At 39.0% G+C, this 25799-nt stretch overlaps 1 protein-coding gene across 4 annotated transcripts in view; it reads right to left on the reverse strand.

The window, feature by feature from the left end:
• The window catches only part of DYX1C1 (dyslexia susceptibility 1 candidate 1), an 86450-nt gene extending 62637 nt beyond the window's left edge, over positions 1–23813 (reverse strand). For 3 of the 4 annotated variants that reach the window (XM_010836778.1, XM_010836777.1, XM_010836780.1), the window contains exons 1-3: positions 23631–23798; positions 23102–23249; positions 19109–19242 (exon numbers count right to left, since the gene is read on the reverse strand). In XM_010836778.1, the coding sequence (XP_010835080.1) occupies positions 19109–19242; positions 23102–23249; positions 23631–23753 (405 nt within the window). In that variant the 5' untranslated portion in view covers positions 23754–23798. Of the gene's footprint in view, positions 1–19108; positions 19243–23101; positions 23250–23630 lie in introns of all 4 variants that reach the window. The other variant, XM_010836779.1, reaches the window with a different exon arrangement.
• Positions 23814–25799: the final 1986 nt, after the last annotated feature.

The following is a 25799-nucleotide window of genomic DNA, read 5'->3' on the forward strand; positions in this document are numbered from 1 at the left end:
GACGTACTCCTTTTCCTATTTGGAACCAGTCTGTTGTTCCATGTCCAGTTCTAACTGTTGCTTCCTGACCTGCATATAGGTTTCTCAAGAGGCATGTCAGGTGGTCTGGTATTCCCATCTCTTTCAGAATTTTCCACAGTTTATTGTGATCCACACAGTCAAAGGCTTTGGCATAGTCAATAAGGCATAAATAGATGTTTTTCTGAAACTCTCTTTTTTTTTGATGATCCAGCAGATGTTGGCAATTTGATCTCTGGTTCCTTTGCCTTTTGTAAACCAGCTTGAACATCTGGACGTTCACGGTTCACGTACTGCTGAAGCCTGGCTTGGAGAATTTTGAGCATTACTTTACTAGCATGTGAGATGTGTTCAGTCATAGCTAAAACATAATAAAATTGATTTTCACTTCAGTTCTCTTTTCCCTAAAAACTGAATCATGTTCCCCCAAATTTGTGTGTTGAAACCCTAACAGTCACTCAATGAAGCAATATTTGGAGATAAGGCTTACAATTACAAGGAGGAAATTAATATTAAATGAGGTGATAAGGGTAGAGCCTTGATTCACTAGGATTATTGTCTTTATAGAAATGACACTCTATCTGTGTCCATCATGTAGGGACACAGAGCTGCAAGCCAGAAAGAGAGGCCTCATCAGAAAATGAACTGACCTGAAGCCAGATATTGAACTTCCCAGCTTCCAGAAGTATAAAAATAAATTTCTATTACCTAAGCTGCACAGTCTGTGTTTTTGCTGTTGGTCTGTTATGGCAACCCAAGCAGACTAGGACATTTTCTTTTCCCTTTGGCAGATTTTCAGATAGGCCAAACGTGGCCCAAAGACATCAGTGAGAGCTGTAAGAAGAACCAAAGGCTAAATAATTCACAAAGGGAAAAGTCAAACTCAGAAAAACTGAGAGGAACTTATTTAACTCAGCAGCAAATTTGGACATAGGGATTCTACCTTTCAGTTTACTTAACTAAACTGAAATCTGGACTTTCACACAAAGCGTAAGAATTTGTAAGTGCCTTGGAAACTACATGTGTGGATAAGGACGGCTTCCCAGGTGGTTCAGTGGTAAAGAATCTGCCTGCCTATGCAAAAGACACAGGAGATGCCAGTTTGATCCCTGGGTTGGGAAGATCCCCTGGAGGAGGAAACGGCAATCCACTCTAGTATTCTTGCCTGGAAAATCCCATGGACAGAGAATCCCAGTCCAGGGGGTCACAAAGAGTCACACACAACTCAGTGACTAAGCACACAGACAAAGATAAGAGTAAACTCTTACTAAAGTATTAGCTCTATCTGTCCTTGAAGAGCAGTTATCACTTGATAGAAATTCTTTGGTATTACACTATATGACTTTACAGTCTTATCATGATTTGCTGGTATCTTTTAAAGATCCGGCTTTGGCTTACTGTTGAAGAAATCATCCTGAAGTCAATACTCGGGTTTACTACACAGAGGTAGAGTACTGATATATTTAATGTTATACATGCTAAAATGCTTCTATTAAACTAGCCTTCAGCTTCAAGGAGCAAAACTGACAGAATGGAGGAACAGAAGTAAAATTTAGTTTTTTAAACAAGATTTTGACTAATGGAAATTAGTTAATATCTTACTCCTGTACCCTACTCTTTACCTTATCCTTGCTGCTCAATAGTAACTTTATTCATCTCTTATAACAGACTTTTGCAAACAATTTCTTTTTGGAGGTGTCCTATTGAGCTAAGCTACTTCTGGTTCAAAAGACCTTGCTGTTGAGATGATGGGAACCATCAACATCTTAAATTCTTTCAACTTCTTTCTGAAACCAGAGTATTTCTTCTTCCACACTCTGTTCTTTTCAAAGCTAACCAACACCCTAATCAGTATTATGAATGCATGACCTTACACCAACCATCTCTTTTCCATAATACATATACTTAGCCACTAACAACTCAACTGGTTTTCAAACGTAACTCTATAAAATATGGGCAACTGACTCCATACATAGAGCATTAAAAAAATTACTGTCATAAAATTATCTACTTACAAACCTTCAGTAACTTCCAAAAAGCTCACTAGGGTCTAGATTCAGGGACCCGGGGAAAGGCGAGCAAGAAGACCAACTGTCCTGCACTCAAGGTGTAACAGCTCTGAAAAACTGACCACAGACTTTCTCTAAGCTCATGGGGCAACAGGACAAATGAAATTTAAAAAAAAAAAAGATTTTAACCACACCTCTGGAAAAGATGAAAAAGCCTGCAGTAAACAAAAAGTGGACATATATATAATTGCTGACATTTTATTTCTGCACAGACTCTGTGAATTTGAGATATGCTTACACAAAAAGGAAGTAAGTCAGTAGACTTGACAAACTGTAAATATAAGAAAGACAGTCAAAGATACTCCTTTTTCTCATGATACCATGCTAATGGCTACAGTTAATTTTTCATATGTTTGGAAATTGGTAGATGTACATAGAGTTTTAGTAAATTCCTGTTAGAACAAAAAGAAATTAAAAGTCTAAAAATGATCATAGGAAGATAAGCATTGTTCTGTTTTCAAAAATAAATGTTTTCTTATTAGGAAAAATAAATGTTTATTATTAGAAAAACATAAAAATAAAAAAAAAAGAGAAAACTACAAGAAATCTTACTCCCCATTCATTTTCTATACTTTCTAAATTATAAAAATAAGATTTCATGTAAAGGCCTTTTCAAATTGTCAGAAAACACATAGATATCGTATAATATTAACTGAAATAGAAGTCTTTCTTCAGATTCAAATGTAGTAACTACAAGGGACCCAGAATAACCAAAACTACAAAGCTGGAAGGCTCATATTTCTCAATTTCAAAATATATTATTTACAAAGCTCCAGTAATGAAGAAAGTGTGGTACTGGGTTTACCTGGTGGTCCACTGGTTAAGAATCTGCCTTGCACTGCAGGGGACTTGGGTTCAACCCCTGGTCAGGGAACTAGGATCTCACACGCCATGAAGCAACTAAACCAACGCACCACAACTACTGACGCTGCGTGCCACAACCCGAGAGTCTGGGCACTGCAGCAAAAGATCCTGCGTGCCACGACTAAGGCCCGACACAGTCAAATGGATTAAGTAAAATTAATTACTTAAAAAAAACAAAGTGTGGTACTGACATAAGGACAGACACAGAGACCAATGGAATAAAATTGAGAGTCCAGAAATAAATCTACACATCTATGCACAGACAGGTTTTTGATAAGGTTACCAAAACCTTTCAAAGAGGGCAAGAATAGGCTTTTTAACAAATGGTGCTAGAACAACTGAATATCCATCGGCCAAAGAAAGAGACAGGACCCATACTGCACGCCATATACAAAAATTAGCTTAAAATGGAACAACAATCTAAATATAAGGAGTAAAAACATAAAATTCTTAGAACACATAGGGTAAATGTTCATGACTTTGGATTTGGCAACAGATTTTTAGATATGACTGACACCAGAAGAATGAGCAACAAAAGGAAAAAAAATAAACATATTGGCCTTTAAATTTAAACCTTTCATGAGGCTTCCCTGGTGACTCAATGGTAAAGAATCTGCCTGACAATGCAGGAGACAACGTTCAACCCCTGGTCTGGGAATATCCCAACATGCCACAGAGCAACTAAGCCCATGTGTTACAACTATTAAGCCTGCGCTCTAGAGCCCAGGAACCACAACCACTGACCCTGCGTGGCAACTACTGAAGCCCGCGCCCCCCAGAGCCTGTGCTCCACAAGAGAAGCCACCACAGTGAGAAGCTCACACACTGCAACTAGAGTGAAGCCCCTGCTAGCCACAACTAGAGCAAAGCCCAGTCAGCAACAAAGACCCAGCACAGCCAAAAATAAATATATATATTAAAAAAAGCAACTTGGTGTACCAAAGGATACTACCAAAGAAGGATACTATCAAAGTGAAAAAACAATCTACAAAATAGAAGAAAGTATCTGAAAGTCATTAATGAAGGCCTAGTATCTGGAATATGTAAAGAACTCTTACAACTCAACAACAAAAACACAGAGAGAACAAGATGGCGGAGGACGAGGTGGACGTGGAGTACATCTCTCTGCATGGATACATCGGGAATACACCTTCAGACACAGAAGTGCATGCAGAACACCAGCTGAGAGCAGACAGGAGTACCTGACCAGCGGAAAAGAATATATAGAACCATGCAAAACTCGGTAGGAGGAAGGAACTAGCGGGGAAAACAGGAGTGTTAGTAGGACTGGACCTGCCCTCAGCGGGTGGGGGAACTGAAGCAGGGGTCCAATCCCCACACTGGGGCAACTGTCTGAGTCAGAGAAGAGACATTTAAGGCTGAGAGGGGGAAAGCTGATCTGTGGCAGCCTAAATGGAATGACAATCAGATAGTCCTTGTGGCAGACAGGGACACAGGTCCCCTGGAAGGCGCAGCAGCTGGCAGCTGGAGTTTAGGGATTGTGGAGCAATCCCAGGTCAAGGGCTGCTGTTGACTGCAGAGAGACGGATAGAGGGGATGTGAGGGAGGAGACTGTGGTGGGAAACGCCTGTGAAGGAAAGCCTGGCAGCCATGGAAGCAAGGCAGTGCTGCTGAGTCACGCATAGTGGGTGGAGCCATCACCATAGCCTCTCTCCCCCCACACACCAGCATCAACAGCAGAACAATAGAGAGGCTGGCCCATCAAACACTAGCCCCACTGAACTACAGAGTAGAACCCCATCCAGGGTGTCCTTTAAGTGCCTGATGTGCAATTTACAGAGGCCCCAGCAAGGGGGGGCCCCTCTATGTGCCTGATGTGCCAAACAACAGAGAAGGACACAAGGCAAGGGAACCCTCTAAGTGTTTGAATGGCAGAGCTACGGAGACAGACTGGCCAAAAAGGCCTTCTGATTGCCAGCTACAAGAGGCTCAAAAAAAGACACTGATAGGGCCATAACTCCTGTGGCGAAGGTAGTCCATTTCCCAGCACACTAGGCACCACCAGGGTCTCTGAAGCCAAGCAGCTGTGCCACCTTCATGCTCAACTCTCAATGGGGCAGAGCTGCCACAGGCAAAAAATGTCTTGCGTCTATGCACGCAGGGTCGCTTTGGTAACGTCCAGCTCTTTGTGACCCTGTAGACTGTGGCCTGTCAGGCTTCTCTGTCAGGGAGATTCTCCAGGCAAGAATACTGGAGCATATTGGCCAATACTGGTTGCCATACCCTTCGAGAGCACTATATCCTGCTGCCCTAGCCGCCAACTCCCCTGAGCACCTGGTGCTGCCAGAACACCTGCGACCCAAGCAGCTGCACCACCTCCACACCTGGCCCTCACAGGAGCAGACCCCAGTCCTCCAGGGCAGCCGCAGTAGCAAACCCCAGCAGACGACCCACATGCAGAAGAGGAGATAAAACCGCAAGTGAAACCCACGGGCAGTGGGGCTAAGGAAGAAGACCCAAAACCTTCCCACCAGCCGTACAAGCTGAAGATTAAATCCACATGATCAACTAGGCAGACTCTGTGTCTATGGAATATATAAAAGGACATTGAGAGCTCCCACAAAAGAAAACACACTAGTTCTAATAGCTGTGGACATTGGAGGCAAGAACACACAGGAGGAGGACCAGAACAACCCAATTACAAGAACTGAAATTGAAGCTGTGAACAAAAATCTCCCAAAAAACAAAAGCCCAAGACCAGATGGCTTCACAAGAGAATTCTATCAAACATTTAGAGAAGAGCTAATGCCTATCCTTCTAAAACTCTTTCAAAAAATTGCAGAGGAAGGAACATTTCCAAATTCATTATACAAGGCCACCATCACCCTGACACCAAAACCAGACAAAGAACACAAAAAAGAGAACTATAGGCCAATATCACTGATGAACATAGATTCAAAAATCCTCAACAAAATTTTAGCAAACAGAATTCAGCAACACATCAAAAAGCTCATACACCATGATCAAGTTGGGTTTATTCCAGGGATGCAAGGATTCTTCAATATACACAAATCAACCTATGTGATACACCATATTAACAAATCGAAAGATAAAAACTATATGATAACCTCAGTAGATACAGAAAAAACCTTTGACAAAATTCAGCACCCATTTATGATTAAACTCTTCAAAAAATGGGCATAGAAAGAACCTGCCTCAACACAGTAAAGGCCATATATGATAAGCCTACAGCAAACATTATTCTCAATGGTGTAAAACTGACAGCATTCCCTCTAAGATCAGGAACAAGACAAGGGTGTCCACTTTCACCACTACTATTCAACACAGTTCTGGAAGTCCTAGCTACCGCAATCAGAGAAGAAAAAGAAATAAACGGAATCCAGATCGGAAAAGAAGAAGTAAAGCTCTCATTGTCTGCAGATGACATGATACTGTACATAGAAAACCCTAAAGATAGTATCAGAAAATTACTACAGCTGATCAGTTAACTTAGCAAAGTTGCAGGATACAAAATCAATACACAGAAATCATTTGCATTTCTATACACTAACAATGAAAAATCAGAAAGAGAAATTAAGGAATCAATCCCATTCACCATTGCAACAAAAACAATTAAATAACTAGGAATAAACTTACATAAGGATACAAAAGAACTGTATACAGAAAATTTTAAGACACTGATGAAAGAAATCAAAGACAACATAAACAGATGGAGATACATTGCATGTTCCCGGGTAGGAAGAATCAATATCATGAAAATGACTGTACTACCAAACGCAGTCTACAGATTCAATGTAATCCCTATCAAATTACCAATGGCATCTTTCACAGAACTGGAACAAAAAATTTCACAATTCATATGGAAACACAAAAGACCCTGAATAGCCAAAGCAGTCTTGAGAAAGAAGAATGGAGCTGGAGGAATCATCCTGACTTCAGATTATACTACAAAGCAACAGTCATCAAGACAGTATGGTACTGGCACAAAAACAGAAATATAGAAAAATGGAACAAGATAGAAAGCCCAGAAATAAACCCATGCACATATGGGTACCTTGTTTTTGACAAAGGAGGCAAGAATATGCAATGGGCAAAAACAGCCTCTTTAATAAATGGTGTTGGGAAAATGGGACAGCTACATGTATAAGAATGAAATTAGAACACTTCCTAACGCCACACAAAAGGATACACTCAAAATGGATTAAAGACCTAAATATAAGACCAGAAACTATAAAACTCTTAGAGGAAAACAGAGGCAGAACACTTGATGACATAAATCAAAGCAAGATCCTCTATGACTCACCTCTTAGAGTAATGGAAATAAAAACTAAAGTAAACAAGTGGGACCTGATTAAACTTAAAAGCTTTTGCACAGCAAAGGAAACTATAGGCAAGGTGAAAAGACAACCATCAGATCAGAGAAAATAATAGCAAATTAAACAACTGACAAAGGATTAATTTCCAAAATATACAAGCAGCTCATACAACTCAATGCCAGAAAAACAAATAACCGAATCAAAAAGTGGGGTAAAGATCTAAACAGACATTTTCCAAAGAAGACATACAGATGGCTAACAAACACAGGAAAAGATGTTCAACATCGCTCATTATTAGAGAAATGCAAATCAAAACTACAAAGAGATATCACCGCACACTGGTCAGAAGGGCCATCATCAAAAAGTCTACAAACAATAAATCCTGGAGAGGGTGTGGAGAAAAGGGAACGCTCTTGCACTGTTGGTGGGAATGTAAACTGATACAGACACTGTGGAGGACGGTATGGAGATTCCTTAAAAAACTGGGAATAAAACAACAAAAAGACAAATATTCCAATTATAAAATGAGCAAATGGCTTAAATAGACATGTTGGCAAATAAGATATACAAATGGCCAAGAAACACATGAAAAGATGTTCAAAATCACTAATGTCAGAGAAATGCAAATCATAACCACACTGAGATACCAATTCACATCTGATAGGATGGCTATAATTTTAAAAAAAAAGGAAAATAACAAGTGTTAACAAGGATGGAAGAAACTGGAATCATAATATACTGCTGGAAAGAATGTAAAATGGTGTACCAATTATGAGAAATTATTTGGTGATTCCTCAAAAAATTAAATATACGATTACAAATGACCCAGCAATTCTATTCCTAGGTTTATACACAAATCAGTTGAAAACATTCACTTAAATACTTATAAGTGAATGTTAACAGTAGCACTATTTACAAAAGCTAAAAGATGAAAAGAAACTAAATTTCCACCAATTGATGAATGAATAACAAACTGTGGTACACTCATGCAATGGAATATTGTTCAGCCATAAAAAGAATAAAGGTCTCAAACATGTTACAACATAGATAAATTCTAAAAACATTTTATTATGTGAAAGACTGAAGACACCAAAGGCCATATACTGTATGTGAGAGGTCCAGAATAGGCAAATTCATAGGGACAAAAAGGAGATTAGGGATTTTTAGGGGAGGGAAGAGTGAGGAGTGACTACTAATGGGCACAGGGTACCTTTCTAAGGTGGTGAAAATATTCCAAAATTACAAAGTAATGATGGTTGTATAACCTGTGAATAAACAAAGCCAAAGAATTGTACACTTTGTTTTTTTTATTATTCCTATATATATGTATGGACCGCCATGGTGGCTCAGTGGTAAAGAATCCACCTACCTCCGCCAGGAGACACAGGTTCAATCATTAGGTTGGGAAGATCGCCTAGAGAAAGAAATAGCTATGATACTCTAGCATTCTTGACTAGGAAATCTCATGGACAGAAAAGCCTGGAGGGTTACAGTCCATGGGGTTGCAGAAGAGTCAGACACGACTTAGTGACTAAACAACAACAAATATATATGTACGCACACACACACAAAACAGAGTATCATTCAGCCTTAAAAAAGGAAATCTTGCCATGTGCAGTAACATGGAAGAACCTGGAAGGCAGTACACTGAGCAAAACAAGCCGCACAAAGACAAATACTGCATGGTACCATGTGCTGAGCTTAGTCGCTCAGTCGTATCTGACTCTTTGCAACCCCATGGACTGTAGCCCACCAGATTCCTCTGTCCATGGGGATTCTCCAGGCAAGAATACTGGAGTTGGTTGCCATGCCCTCCTCCAGGCGATCTTCCCAACCCAGAAATCGAACCCAGGTCTCCCGCAATGCAGGTAGATTATTTACCATCTGAGCCACCAGGGAAGCCCATACATGGAATCTTAAAAAAAAAAATCAGAATCACAGAAAGTTGAGTCATGGTGCCAGGGGCTGGAGAGGAGGTGAGGAAATGGGAACACATTGGTGAAAGGGCACAAACTTTCAGCTGTTAGATGAGTAACTGCTGAGGATCTACTGTATACAACATATTGGTTATAGTGATAAACTGTACTACATAATTGAAAGTTGTCAAGAGAGTAGATCTAAAGGATTCACCTCAAAAAAAAAAAAAAGATGAAAAAAAGGTAGCTATGTGAAGTGACAGATATATTAGTGAACTTGAAAATGTGATTCCTTTCACTGTATAAACATGGATCAAATCTTCACATTGTATGGTTTAAATATACTACAATTTTGTCAATTTTACTGCAGCAACTGGGAAAAAACAGCTTAAAAATTTGAAAAGTCACCATGGCAGCAGTATGAAGAAGGAACACAAACAAAAAGCCAAAGTGCATTTGGTCTGTAGAACTTGTTATTTGAAATATCAGAAATTAGAAAGATAAAAAAAAAAAAATTTAAAAGCAATGGTGATGGGGGAGTAACCAAGACAGCTGAGTAGCAAAATTTCACACACTCAAAGACCCAGAACAAAGGCAGTAAGGTGAAAAGAGCTTAGGTCAAAGCCATTGGCTGATACTGGAAAACTCTCCAAAGAGCTAGGAAGTGACCTGGATTCCTCCTAAAGACACTGGCAGCAGGCACTCTGGGGAGCTTGTTCTATCACGAGAACACTGATGCTAGGAACATTCTGGAGTTCTCCCTCTAGCAGGAAGCTTACTTGCCCATCAGCCTATCAGCACCAGTACCAGGACACGTATGGTCAAGCTGCAAGCTTCACAGGAGACCTAGCTTTCCTCCCCAGTGGGCAATCACCAGCCTTGGCTACACAGCCTTCCAGCCAGGGCCAGATCCCAAACTTTAGGATCTGGCCCTGCCCACCGGTGGGCTGACACAAGACACAGGATCCCCTAGGATCCAACCCCACCTTCTAGCAGGTGACATGAATCCTGAGATCCCTCAGGCCCTGCAGCCAGATGTTCCAGGGTCCCCTGCCCACAGACAGCCTCAGTGGGACCTGGCCCCACTCACCATCAGACTGGCACCAACTTTGGGACAGCCGAAGCCATGCAGCCAAAATACCAAGACCCAGCTCTGTCCATTGTCAGCTGACTACTTCCCTATAAGAAGGGCCTCACACACAACAGGGATAGGGGTGAGCCCTGTCTACCAGCATGCCCATCCCCACAGTAGTTGGCCCTGACACAAGAGAAGGCCCCACTTAGCCACATAGGAGTTAGCCCTAGAACATATAACTCTGGTGACCCAAGGAGAGGATGTTGTTGGGTCCCACAGGATTATCTTTTACATAAGGTCACTTCTCGATGATCAGGAAACATAAACCATCTACTTAATACCTACAAATAAACACAAAGAATTAGGCAAAAGGAGGTAACAAAAGACTATGTCCAAACAAAAGAACAAGACAAAACTCCAGAAGTAGAACTACACAAAGTGAAGACAAAGAATCTAACCTATAAAGGATTTAAGAATGAATAAACACAGTGTGAAGCTTAACAAACAGCTAGAAAATATGAAGAACCAAACAGAGCTGATGCATCTAATAAGTGAAATAAAAAACAGTAGAAGAAATCACAGTAGGTTATATGATATAGAAGAATAGATCATCGAATTGAAAGACAAAGTAGTAGAAATTACCAAAGCCGACAAGAAAAAAAGAAAGAATTTTTAAAAAATGAGGACAGTCTTAAAGACCTCTAGAACAACATCAAGCAAACAAATAATCACAATATATGGGTCCCAGATGCAGAAGAGAGAAAGGGGCAGAGAACTTATTAGAAGTGATAATAGCTGAAAATTTCCCATTCTAGGAAAGGAAACAGACATCCACGTCCAGGGAACACAGAGTTCCACATAACATCAATCCCAAGAGGTCCACACCAAGACACATAAATTAAATGGCAAAAATTAAAGAGAGAATCTTAAAAGCATCAAGGGAAAAGCAACTAGTTACATACAAGGGAGCTCCCATAAGACTGGTAGATAACTTTTCAGCAGAAACTTTGCAGGCCAGAAGGGAGTGGCATTATATATTTAAAGTGATGAAAGGGAAAAACCTATAACCAAGAATACATGCCAAAGCTACTTCAGATGTGAAAGAGATAATCTGACACACAAGGAAAAGCATAAAGTTTAGCACCACTAATCTGGCTTTACAAAGAATTAAAGGGTCTTCTCTAAGCAAAAAAGAAAAGACCAGAACTAGAAATATAAAAGTTATAAAAGAATACAATCTCATTGGTAAAGGCAAATATACAGTAAAGGTAGTAGATTAACCACTTATAAAGTGGGTAGGAAGGATAAAATAACAAAGTAGTAAAATCATCTATATCCATGATAGGCAGTTACAGGATAAACAAAACAAAAAAGTAAAAAATAATGTCAAAAGCATTCAATGTGGGGAAAGGGAGAGTAAAAACAAACAGTCACATACATATATAGGTTACTGTATACAACTTCATGGTAACCACAAACCAAAAATGTATAATAGAAACACAAAAAAGAAATGAATCCAAACATAATACTAAAGAAAGGAATCAAATCAAAAGGGAAGAGAGCAAGAGAAGAAAAGAATAAAAAGAACTACCAAAACCACCCCAAAACTATTAACAAAATGGCAGTAAGTACGTACCTATCAATAATTACTTCAGATGTAAAAGAACTAAAAGGATCAATCAAAGGACAAAGAGTGGCTGAATATATACAAAAACAAGACCCATCTGTATGCTGCCAACAAGAGACTCATTTCATATCTAAAGACACACAGATTGAAAGTAAGAGGAAGGAAAAAGGTATTTCATGCAAATGGAAATGGAAAGAAAGCTAGAGTACCAGTATTTATTACCAGACAAAATAGACTTTAAAACAAAGACTGTAACAAGAGAGGAAAAAAGGACATCACATAATAAGAAAGGAATCAATCCAACAAGAAGATATAATCATTGTAAATATACGTTCACTCAACATCAGTTCAGTTCAGTTCAGTTGCTCAGTTGTTTCCGACTCTTTGCGACCCCATGAATCGCAGCACACCAGGCCTCCCTGTCCATCACCAACTCCCAGAGTTCACTCAAACTCTTGTGCATCGAGTTGGTGATGCCATCCAGCCATCTCATCCTCTGTTGTCCCCTTCTCCTCCTGCCCCCAATCCCTCCCAGCATCAGGGTCTTTTCTAGTGAGTCAACTCTTCGCATGAGGTGGCCAAAGTATTGGAGTTTCAGCCTCAGCATCAGTCCTTCTAATGAAAACCCAGGACTGGTCTCCTTTAGGACAGACTGGTTGCATGTCCTTGTAGTCCAAGGGACTCGCAAGAGTCTTCTCCAGCACCACAGTTCAAAAGCATCAATATAACAACACCTAAATACATAAATGTGAACAAACATAAAAGCAAAAATTGACATTAACAAGTAAAAGTAGCAAACTTCAATACCCCATTTAAATCAATAGACGATTCAGACCAAAAAATCAATAAGGAAACACTGGCCTTAAATAACACATTGGATCAGATGGCTATATATATATAAGATCAGATGCCCTTATATATATATATATATATATATATATAAAATACTTTATTCAAAAATAGCAAAATAAACCTTTCAAGTGCACATGGAACATTTTCCAGGATAGATCACATTCTAGGCTACAAAATATGTCTGAACAGATTTAAGAAAACTGAAATCATATCAAGCATCTTTTCTTGCCACAACGCTGTAAGCTTAGAAAGAAAGTGCAAGAAATACAAACACGTGGAGGCTAAACTAAATGCTACTGAGCAAAAAACATGTCACTGGAGAAATCAAAGGGGAAATAAAAAAATTCCTGGAGACAAATGAAAATGGAAACATAATGACTGAAATCTATGCCATGGAGCAAAAGCAATTCAAGGAGGGAAGTTTATAGCAATACAAGCTTACATCATGAAACAGGAAAAATCTCAAGTAAACAACCTAATAATACATCTGAAAAACTAGAAAAAGAACAAATAAAATCCAAATTAGGAGGAAAGAAATACAAAGATCAGAGAAGAAATAAATAAAATAGAGACTAAAAAACAATTTTAAGAAACCATGGAATCTAAAAGCTGAATCTGTCAAAAAATAAAATTGATAAACTATTACTCAGATCAATTAAAAAAAAAGCAGGCCCAAATAAAATCAGAAATGAAAAACGATGTTATAACTAACATCAGAGAAATACAAAGGATCATAAGAAATTACTCAAACAATTTATACATCAATAAAATGGACAACCTAAAGGAAATGGATAAATTCTTAGAAACATAAAATCTCCCAAAATTGAATCAAGAAAAAATATACAATATGAACAGACCAATTACCAGTACTGAAATTGATTACTGACTTAAAAAATTCCCAATGAACAAAAGTACAGGACAGACAGTTTCACAGGTGAACTGTACCAAATATTTAAAGAAAAGTTAACATCTATCCTTCTAAAACTACTCCATAAAACTGAAGAGAAAGGAATGTTTCAGAAGTCATTATACCAGGCCAGCATTACCCTGATACCAAAACCAAAGACACCACAAAAAAAGAAAATTACAGGCCAACATCACTGGCGAACACAGACGTGAGTATCTTCAACAAAATATTAGCTAACTGAATCCAAAAGTACATTAAAGGGATTAAACACCATGATCAAGTGAGATTTATCCCAGGAATGCAAGGATATCCACAAATAAATCAATGTGATACACCACAGTAACAAACTGAAGAATAAGAATCTTAAGATCATCTCAACAGATGCACAGACAGCCGTCAACAAAATTCAACATCCATTTACAATAAAAACTGTCCACAAAGTGGATACAAGAGGGAATATACCTCAACATATTAAAGGCCATATGACAAACCTAGAGCCAAATCACATTCAACAGTAAAAAGCTGAAGCATTTCTTCTAAGATCAGGACAAGACAAGGATTCCCACTCTTGCCTCTTTTATTCAACACAGTATGGCAAGTCCTAGCCATAACAACCAGACAATAAAAAGAAAATGAACCCAAACTAGAAAGGAAGAAGTAAAACTATTTCTGTTTACAGATGGCATGATACTATATAAAGAAAATCCGAAAGATGCCACCAAAAAACTATTAGAATTAACACATGAATTCAGTAAAGTTGAAGGATATAAAATTAACCTATAGAAATCTGTTGCATTTATATACACTAACAACGAACTATCAAAAAGAGAAATTTAAAAGTCATATTTACAAGAGTCCCCTGCTGGCTTAGTGGTTAGGATTCCAGGCTTTCACTACCATGACCCAGGTTCAATTTCTGGTCAGGGAACTGGAATCCCATAAGCTGCAAGGTTAAATACATAAATAAAACAATCACCTTTACAATTGCATAGAAAAAAAAAAATGAGAAAGCAGTTACTTGTAGCTTTTCTATTCCTTAGTTATACATGCTTCCAATAAACAGGGCATGTGGTTTCACCCATAAGGACTTTTTAAAGGCCCTATAGTATAATCTAGACAACTCCAGAAAGTAACTCACGCATAATCAGGCAAAGTTATTTTACAGTTCCACGCTTCTGAGTTTCAACTTTAAAAAAATAGCAGAAGAAAGCACTTCAAATTTGACCTATTTAGGTTAAAAATTAGTGGGAAAACAAGCTCCTTAAAAGAGAAAATAAAATAGAACCAAAAAATTCAAAATAGAAGATAACCTACAAAACAAAGAGTGAAGAAAACAGGAAAAAGTAGGCAATAGTAGTCCAAAGTAAAGGGGAGAGGGGGAAGCATGTTTCAGATTAGCCTGGCATCAATAGTCCAAGCTTCTATTAGTCTCCCCTACTCCATCTCAATTATTCATGCCCTGGGTAGATGAACTTTCTACCTTCACCATGAAAACAAAGGATTACTTTAACTATCTGTGTCATGAAAAAATTTCCAAACCCTTGGTGATTCTTTATTCCTGCCCTTTAGTCAAAAGATAAAATAGCCCCTACTGCATAGGACTTAATTTTTTCACCTGTTCCAACCTTCATCCCACCACAAAAAAAACTGCTTCATCATCAATCCTCTCTCCTGGTTATATTATCAATCTCTCCCTCTTTACTGGCTTCTTTCTTCAACACATAAATACGTTCAAAATTCTTTCATCCTAAGAATACAAAAATTCTGCCTCCTCCTTGCAACCTCTTCAAACTCATTTGCCAGAATGGGCTTTCTAAAACACAAAACCAATTATTTTGGTATTCTTGCTGAAAATTCCTAAAAAGTTCCCCTCCAGAGATTTTTCTAAATATCAAGATTTTATTTCTCATCACAACTGTTCCTCACTGTGCCAAATTTTGTCGAGCACTTATACAAAACTGACTATAATGCCATTTTCCCATTTATCCCTAGGTAACTGTAGCTCATTCTCCAGTATTCAGCACAAGCTACACTGCCTCCTATTTCCTGATCATCCTTTCAGACTGAGATACCAGTCTTTGGCCAGTGTTTTCTCTTTATCTGCCCATGATTTCTTATGCATTCTAGGCTGTAATCTTTGCTTTTTATTGTCTGTCACCCTCTCTATACTATGAGTAAACTGAAATCGAAGACTGACTTGTCAGCTCTGCCTCAATATCTTTTAAACTATTCAGTAAATGTCTGCTAAATGAATGACAGATCAGCAGCAAAGATAAGCAGACATGGACACAGTAAACCAGGATTGAAGCATCAGACTTGAAGTAAAGATATATTTGCACTTATGTAAAACTGACTGCCATGTGAAATATCATTCTACAGTATATAAAGCAATCATTTTATGGGGCTTGAAAGGGAGCCAACGGAATAGACAGACTGTCTCCTGCTGGCTCCTGGTTATGTGCAGACGTGGATCATCTTCCTATCAGCCTAAGGATGAAGCAGTTACAAAGAAAAGGCAGTGCTAAGGATGTTGTAGAGAGATGGAGTCAGGGCTTGGATTCACTGCTCTGTCTCTGAACTTCTCCTGCTAGATGAAATCAAATTATCTTTATTGCTTAAACTCCAATCTTTTCAATTCAAACTAAGTTGTAAAATGGCCAAAAGTTCCTTCCTTAATTATAAGCATGTTCCTTTGCAATGTGACTTCACCCTTCTTCCCCAGAAAAGGTGCAGTCTATTTCTCTAACCCTTAATTTGGGCTTGGTTCTATGCAACATTAGGTTAATGGAACATTAGAAAATGTGACACAGAAGTGTGTTTAAAAGGGCTTGTACATTAGGGCTTTCCCATTCCCACTCTCAGAAACACTAACTATGAAGTAAAGAAATCTGTGCTAACCTGGAGAATGAAATACCACATGGAGAGGGACTTCGGCTTTCCCAAGCAAAGCTCTAGACATGTGAGTGAGGTCATCCTAGAATATCCAGCCACAACCAAGGCAAACTCAGACCACAAGAACTGCCTGACCAACATGCAGAATTGTGAGAAATAATGTGTGAAGCCACAGGTCCCCAATCTCTGGGCCACAGACCGGAACTCCTCAGATCAGTGGCAGTTATTAGATTAGAAATAAAGCACACAATAAATGTGCTTCAATCATCCTGAAACTATCATCTCCACTCCTGGTCCATGGCAAAATCCACGAAACTGGTCCCTGGTGCCAAAAAGGCTGGGGATTGCTGTATAAGCCACTGAAGTCTGGATAGTTTTTACAGTGTTATTGACTAAACATTTGGTTTGGTGGTTTAGTTGCTACGTCATGACCAACTATGTAGCCTGCCAGGCTTCTCTGTTCATGGGATTTCCCAGACAAGAACACTGGAGTGGATTGCCATTTTCTTCTCCAGAGGGATCCTCCCAACCCAGGGATTGAACCTGGGTATACTGTACTGCAGGCAGTCTCCTGAATTGCAGACTAGATGTCTGTGTCCCCTCAGATGTGTTAAAGCTCTAACTCCTGTTTACATGGGTTTCTGAGGAAATAATTAAAGATAAATGAGGTCATAAGGGTGGGGCCCTGATACAACAAGATATGCCCTAATAAGAAGATACACCAGAGAATTTTTGTCTCTCTTTCAGTTATCTGCAAGCCAGGAATAGACTTATTACCCGCTATACCTTGATCTGAGACTTCTAAGCCCTAGACCTGCAAGAAGACCAATGTGTGTTGCTTTGTCATTCACTCTGTGGTATTCTGTTAGGGAAGCCCCAGCAGGTTACCCCTATACAGCATAGCAAACTGAACAGTGAGTCTTAGCACTAGCCCTGCTCACTCTTTTTAAAAGATTACTGCGAAAAAAAAAAAAAAATGTTTTGGGTATATGTAAATCAAGTTTTAAGCTAATTTATGGTTTAAGCTAATAATCAGATGCCTTTTGTCATCATATTGCTTCATTTACTCTTAATTGACCATCAAAGTTCTTTTCTAAATGGTGTCTAATACTGTACAGAGTAAAATTATCTACATTTATCCACCAGAATAGAATTTTACTATGATTACAGAGTACTCAAACAATGTAGTCACATTAATTTATTCAAATATTTGAGCACCTACTATTTACTTGGCAATGGTTATGATAAGGATGAAAGGAAATATAGTCTCAACTCTCAACAATACTCAGGGGAAGAGACAGACAAAATAAATAGTTTGTAGTATAGGGTACAGACTTTCATAGGTTCTATTACTTCAATGTAAACTACAGCTTCATTCTTTCTACATTAATGACCCTAAACTACTGTCACAAATACCAAAGTCAGACTTTCATATGTCAGGAGATATTTATCAACTTCAAGGTACAGCATTGTGGTACTGCCTGGCAATCAATTGTTCAGCTTTGTTATATTTACCAGTGCAGCAGTATGTGGGCTATTATTTATCAGTTCAACAAATACTTATTTGTTGCCACAAATTTTATACTATTTTGCTTATATTTTTTTTACATTCAGTAAAAGTTTGATAGTAGTGATAACACGATCAAGAAAAGGTGGAACTCATCAAGTATACTGAAAGCAGGAATCTTCGGATGGCTGACCACATGTTCAATTATTAAGTAAAAAACGAAGTATATTAACCATTGGCAATATTTAAAAATCAAGTAAAAGTGATAAAGAAGCAGAGAAGCCTTTGGAATTATGGACTGGAATTATGAACTGTTGATTATAAAAACAATACTAGTGATCCAAAAGCAAAAGAACAATCATGAGTCCACAGAACTCTTGATGAGATAATGCTTGTTATAGACTTCTTAGTCATTTCAAAATGAGAATTTAAGATGGGAAATTATTTGTAAAAATTAGTCAGAATAGGTAAACCCATAGAGACAGAAGGTAGATTAGTGGTTGTCTAGGGTTAAGAGGTTTGGACGAATAGGGAGTGACTGCTCATGGTGCAGAGTTTCTTTTTGGGGTGATGAAAATGTTCTAAAATTGATTGTGGTGGTGGTTTTATGACTCTAAATATACTAAACCCACTGAATTGTAAGCTTTTAATAGGCAAACTGTATGGTATGTGAGTTATATCTCAAAAAATATATTGCTGATCAAAGCTTTAACTTGAAAGCCTCAACAGTTAAAAGATATTATTGGTCAATATTCAGTGTTCAATCTATGTTTTTCTTGTTTTAAACAATAATGTCCATCAATTTCAAGATAAAAAAAGAAGTAAACACTTCCACCATAAAACCTTATAACTTTTGTTCCCCTGGAAATAGAACATTCTCCCTAAAACAGGTAAATCTATTGTTGAACCTTCATGCTTTCATACAGCTTTTCAGAAGTAGCAGACAACCTATGTAACACAGCAAGTCCTGTAACCAAGGTATAAACAAAAAGGTGAGAAAGTACGTAGATGGAACAAATTATCACTGCATAGTTTACTATTATATCTTTAATTAAAGGACCTTCCTATCAATCTGCAACTTACCTTCATCATGACATTTAGTGTATATTTTTGATCTTCCCTCCTTGCCACAGCTTTTGCTTCCATAGCTTCTTTTGCTCTTTCCTGTGCTTGTAGGATAGACTTCTCCCTTATTCTTTGCATCATCTCTTTGTCAACTAAAACAAAGAATATCACTAAATTAGAATCATGATGAATTTGTCTTACTTAGGAGAATTTGTTTTTCTTACATATTGATCTGGGATAAGATGGTTTTGGACCCAACTTCACATGGAGAAGTAAGAACATTTCTCAGTATTAAACTAGTCAAGAAGCTAATAAGAGTGACTGTAACAGTAATGAATTAGTAAAGAATGGATGCCTTTGTGCACTGAGACAGACAGACACAGAGAGACAGAGAGGGAAGATATGAATAAGAGACAAGAGGAGCAATGGAGACAGGAAATAAGACAGGGAATGAGGATGCGGACAGGGGAGGAAGAGGAGGAGGAGAGGGTCACAGGAGGGGAGAGAGAGGGTGTGCAATGGGAGGGATGGGGAGAGGCAAATCGGGCAGGAGAGGAGGAAAGAGAACACACTGATACTCCTCTCTCTCCTATTAGCTTATAAACCTGATCACAATAAAGCATCACTAGGAGGTCTCTTAGAAAAGAACACGGGTTGAGATCATCTAACATGATCGATCACCTTCAAAAACATCAATGGTTAGTCTTATGTATGAAGAGTACAGGGCAAGCTTTAGGAAAAATTATAATGTCACACGACATGTTACATACAAAACTTTACAATTCACAGTCATTTTTTATTCAGTGATTCAGTATTTTAGAAACTGCAGGCTGTGATCCATTATGGGGTAAATTATGTTAAGAGAATAAGGATTAAGGAAGGGATCCAGACTTTGAAGAAAAAAAACAGGAGGGGAGAGGAAACTTGGGAGAGTGAAGTAAGAAGAGACAAGGAGGGTAGGAGTGGAGGGATGACTAGTAAACCCTTATACTAACCCTTTATATTGTTTTAAAATATATGAATACAAAAAGAAAACTAGTTACAAAGTGTTATATTAAAATACTTACAAAATATTAAGTGTTATATTAAAACACAAAACATTAAGTTTGTGATATACAAATACCTGCTTCTTTATTAATGCATTAAATAATACATAGCAAAATGTCTAATATATAATTTCAAAGTAGTGCATCTAAAAGACAAAGGTACCTGATATGAACATGTTGTGAATTTTATTGATACTACTATTGATTGTTGTCTACATTCATAATTGAAGGGAATATTAAATTTCAGTTAAAAATGAGTAAAGAGTATGGAATTTTTACCCATCCAAGATCCTGGCTGGAAATCAGGACTGGAATGAGGTCTGAAGCCTCTCCCCAACCATACACCTGTTTTAGTAAGAGGGTGGCAGAGACCTGGACCAGCTTCAGGGGCAGAAGTAATTTTTTTTTTTTTTGGGTAGAAGTAATTTTTAAAAAATCAAGTTTCTGAATTAAATGCTCCCCATCTAAAAGAAATGAAAAATGGATCAAGAATGAACTTCAAAAAAAACTGGAGCAGTATTTTGTGAATAATGAGGGAGGCAGGCTTGGAGTAGATATTGGAGTTTCATAATACTATACGTGGAAAAAAAGATTGCTAAAACAATTTCACTGAATTGCAGGTAAAACTGAGTCTGAAAAAAATAAAAAATAAAAATCAAGGTTAAGAAATTAAAAAAAAAAACTGAGTTTGACATCTAAAAGAATCTCAAACTTGGTTTCTGAAGTAAAGTCAATGTTCATTACTTGTTACATAAGTTAGTTTTAAGACTGTTTTGATTCGTCTAATTGGTAATTATGGTCAAACCCAATCTGCTGCCTGATTTCTTACAGCACATAGGCTAAGAATTATTTTTAAAGTTTTAAATAGTGGAAAAAATCAAAATAATAGTAATATTTAATGACATAAGTGGCTCAAACTGTAAAAAGTCTGCCTGTGATGCAGAAGACCTGGTCCGGGAAGATCCCATGGAGAAGGAAATGGCAACGTACTCCAATATTCTTGCCTGGGAAATCCCATGGACAGAAGAACCTGGTGGGCTATAGTTCACGGGGTTGCAAAAAGTCGGACATGACTGAGGCAACTTAGCATGTATGCTATCTGTTTAAGTCATTATATTAGATGATTCTGGTCTCATCTAACTTCAAAATTAAGATTATCAACATCAAATGAAATAAATCAAAGTATTTACATTTAATTTTAGGTGAGAAGTCAGAACATCCTGTGTGTGTTTCATGACATATTCCCAGACACCATCTCGGACTTAAAGAATCAAAAAGTAAGGCAGGGGTAGGAGAGAACAAATCTGGTTTTAAAAACCCCTCAGTTAGTCTAGGATTCAATACAGAACTAAAGTAAGCTGGCTATGATAATCTCCCTTCCAGTATCTTCTGAACTCAAAACCACATTGTAGAGAAAAATCTTACCTAGTACCAAGAACTAAAAAATTTAATTCCACTGCAAGATATGAAGAAAACATTAATATAAAGAGTGGCTGCAATTTTCCCATTCTCAATAGTTCCAACTCAAGGCTTAATGCCAAAGACCTAAGAGAAATCTCAGACAGTAGACAGAAAACACAAGAAAACACGGTAACTGTATCAGAGAGGAAGATAATAGAGCTAAAACAGTAGAGGGCAATTCAGTTCAGTTCAGTCGCTCAGCTGTGTCCGACTTTTTAGGACCCCATGAATCGCAGCACGCCAGGCCTCCCTGTCCATCACCAACTCCCAGAGTTCACTCAGACTCACGCCCATCGAGTCAGTGATGCCATCGAGTCAGTGATGCCATCGAGTCAGTGATGCCATCCAGCCATCTCATCCTCTGTTGTCCCCTTCTCCTCCTGCCCTCAATCTTCCTCCCAGCAACAGAGTCTTTTCCAATGAGTCACCTCTTCGCATGAGGTGGCCAAAGTACTGGAGTTTCAGCTTTAGCATCATTCCTTCCAAAGAACACCCAGGGCTGATCTCCTTCAGAATGGACTGGCTGGATCTCCTTGCAGTCCAAGGGACTCTCAAGAGTCTTCTCCAACACCACAGTTCAAAAGCATCAATTCTTCGGCGCTCAGCCTTCTTCACAGTCCAACTCTCACATCCATACATGACCACTGGAAAAACCATAGCCTTGACTAGACGGACCTTTGTTGGCAAAGTAATGTCTCTGCTTTTGAATATGCTATCTAGGGCAATTACTGACCCACAAAGCTGATTTTGGCAGAAGAATAGAATACAGATTAACAGTACAGACAACAGGAGATCTCAACTTGGGACTGTACATTTTAATCTCTAAAAAGCATTTTAACAATTTAGGTCCCACTACCACAAACTGATTTTATCTGTCTAGGGTAAGATTCAGACATCTGTATTCTGTAAAAGTTCTGTTGTTCAGTCACTAAGTCACATCCAACTCGTTGGGACCCCATGGACTGCAAGCACACCAGGCTTCCCTGTCCTTCACTATCTTCTGTAGTATACATCTTCAAACATGTAGCCACTGTTGAGTGTGACCTTCGGCAATTACTCAACCTTTCTGCACCTCAGTAGCTTCACCTTAATAGGAAAAAAAAAAAAAAAATGGCGGGGGTGGTGGAGTACCTAAGTGATAGACTATTACAAGGATTAACAGATGAAAGAGTCGGACACGACTGAGAGACTGAACTGAACTGAATGCCTAATACAAAATGAGCGCTCATAAAGGCCAAACCGGGAGGCCTTACCCTCTGAAGATAGAAGCTCACATCGTTTAAGAGCTATTATTAACAGACTCAATTTTTTAGAAATTCGGTTACTCAATAATTAGGTTATTAGGTTATTTAAGAGACAGCTGAAGCACTACCTCATCTAAATGACGCTCGTTCCTGTTTTGTTTTCCTAGAAGAGCAACATAATTATTTCAAAAGATAGATTTTTGAATGGTATAAAGTTTTAAAAGCACAACCAGCTTAACATCTTTTAGTAAAGAACTTACCACCTGACAGAGAAAGGGTCTCCCACATGGCTGCTTCTTTTTTGCGCAGGGTGAAAACAATAGTGTTATTCCCAATCTTAGCTTTGCTGCTCTCATCGTCTATGGGAGCATAGAGAAACACCTCGAATAAAAATGGAGGGCAGTTCACCTATTCAGAAGAGGGGAAACGAAAGTTAATATGGCTACACAAAATGAAAAACACACCGCTTAAGAAATAAGTGATGGAAGCCAAAATCATTTTCTTAAATTCCTGCTATAAATTTATTCCCAGGTCACGATAAAAGTAGCAAGGCATACGGAAGCCATGGATAAAATCATCCCTGACCCGATGACATCTATCTACAGACCAGGTGTCACCTGTATGAGATTCGTATCTTATTTTGTTTGTTTTGTTTGTTTTATTTTTAATAGGACTAATATTTTAGGATGCTTATCTGCAAGGACGCGCCTCTTGCGCGTCCACAGCCATGCCCTCGCAGACGCCTCAGACCACACCCCCAGGGCCGGCTGGCACGATTTGCGTTCCTACCTTCAGATAATTTTCGGTGCAGAACACGTCAGCGTCTCGGACGCTGACGCCTCGGAGAGGCACAGAGATGAAGACCGCAGTGCTCGTCTGCTGCCAGCTGTAATTGCTAACGTGCAGCGGCATCCTGTGAGGCAGCCGGCGAGAGTGAGGCGGACTCACGCCCGCTCGGTTGCTAGGGAAGCCGGGGTTACCACACGCCAGCCCTTCCGGGTCAGGAGGGCCGGGGCACCCAGCGTTCCCAGCGTGCCCCGGGCGCGCCCCTGCGGCCGCCCTGCGGACTCCCCTCGCGACCGCCTGGGCCAGATTGTGGGGGCGTTCCCGCTGTTTGGGGTCTTATCCCTTCGGGAATCTGCGAAGTAGCAGACCCACTTCCGCTTAAGCAAGAAAGAAGCTTCACGCCTAAAAATGCAAAAAAGGGACGTAGGAAAGCGTGACCCGCGAGAAGCAGGTGCGACGCCCACGCGCCGTGGCAGCCTGGCCTTTTGTTTGTTGTGACGGAAGCTGTAGAAGTTAGCACCATTTGGTGTTCTTGTTCGGGGAATTTCCTGCTCATATAGACGTTCTGGCCTAGAAGCCTGCTGTCCAGTTATAGTCGTTCAAAGCCTGTCAGTCGGAAGCCACTCACAGGCGTGTAGATAGGGTTCGCTCCTTGGTTTGAGAACTTAATGACTGTATGACTCACCTGAAGAATGCTTGGCAGCAACTCAACTGTAGGATAAGTTAAATTGACACTGATATGTTTTATAATTGCTTAGGGAGACTTGTAACTTTCGCGCTGAAACGAAACTTGAAGACCATGTTAGTCTTCCCACATGCCGTGTTTAAGGAATCTGAGATCCATATACCCAACCCTGTTGTCACTTGGATTATTGTGGCTACACCGTGATTAAGATCCTAATGCCGTAGCTCCCAATATTCTTTACTTGGAGACGCTTTAAAAATTACCGGAATTTTTTTTTTTTTTAATAACATGAAAGCAGTGGCACCCCACTCCAGTACTCTTGCCTGGCAAATCCCATGGACGGAGGAGCCTGGTAGGCTGCGGCCCATGGGGTCGCTAGGAGTCAGACATGACTGAGCGACTTCACTTTCACTTTTCACTTTCATGCATTGTAGAAGGAAATGGCAACCCACTCCAGTGTTCTTGCCTGGAGAATCCCAGGGACGGGGGAGGCTGGTGGGCTGCCGTCTCGGGTCGCACGGAGTAGAACACAACTGACGCAACTTAGCAGCAGCAAGCACCTACAAACTATTTGCCACCTAGAAATAGGGATTTTTAACATTTTATTTTGTAAGTCACTAATAAAAATTTAAAAGCTACTGAAAAAAATCCTTGAGGAAAGCTAAGAAACAACAGACTTGGGAGGGAAAAAACACCATCTTTTACCCTGCAAACAGGCCACCCCTCAGTACAGTTCATCGTCTCAAGATATCCTAACTTTGAATACTGGGACCATGTTAGACTTCTTGTCTCTTGTCCTCCCAAGCAGAGAAACCTAAAAATCAATCCTGTAGATTCTTTTTCATGTTGCTTTTAACATTTTTCCCTCTTGTGTGCAATGCCTACTTTCACCATTTTCTTTCAAACTCTCTTTTGTGTCTTCTAAAGACAGTTTATGTATTCCAAAATTTTAAAGTGTAGATTCTGCCACTATAAAGAAATACAAGTGATATAATGTATTTATGGTAAATTAAAAGTATACTTTGAGCTGTTTGCGAGTTTCAGGGAAATTATCACTTTGTTAAGCACGTACAAACTTGTGTGGTGAAATTGTTCTATCAGTCTTATGAAACTTTTTGCACTCTGAATGAATATTTTTAAAAAACTTGATCGGTTTTATTACTGAATCATTACACCAGCTGATACCAATTTAAAACACCATTAATCTGTATACTTCAAGACTTAGGTACTTACCTAAAAAGTGTTTCACAAGCCTTGAAACTAATTCAATCCTAAAAGTGTTCCTTATCTGTGTTCCTTAACAGTTTTAAAAAACAAAAAGATCTTAATCTAACCCAAGTGTAGATGGAAATTTGATTTATGGCAAAAGTGTGCACATAAATGGGGAAAAGCAAAGAAAGGAATGACTATTGAATACATTGGTGTTAGAAATTGTAACCATATGGGAAAAAAATGAGATTGAATCGCTACATGCATATGGTGTCACA

The sequence above is a fragment of the Bison bison genome, unplaced genomic scaffold (genome assembly GCF_000754665.1).
Source record: "Bison bison bison isolate TAMUID 2011002044 unplaced genomic scaffold, Bison_UMD1.0 scf7180017864066, whole genome shotgun sequence".
Classification (NCBI taxonomy): Eukaryota; Metazoa; Chordata; class Mammalia; order Artiodactyla; family Bovidae; genus Bison; species Bison bison.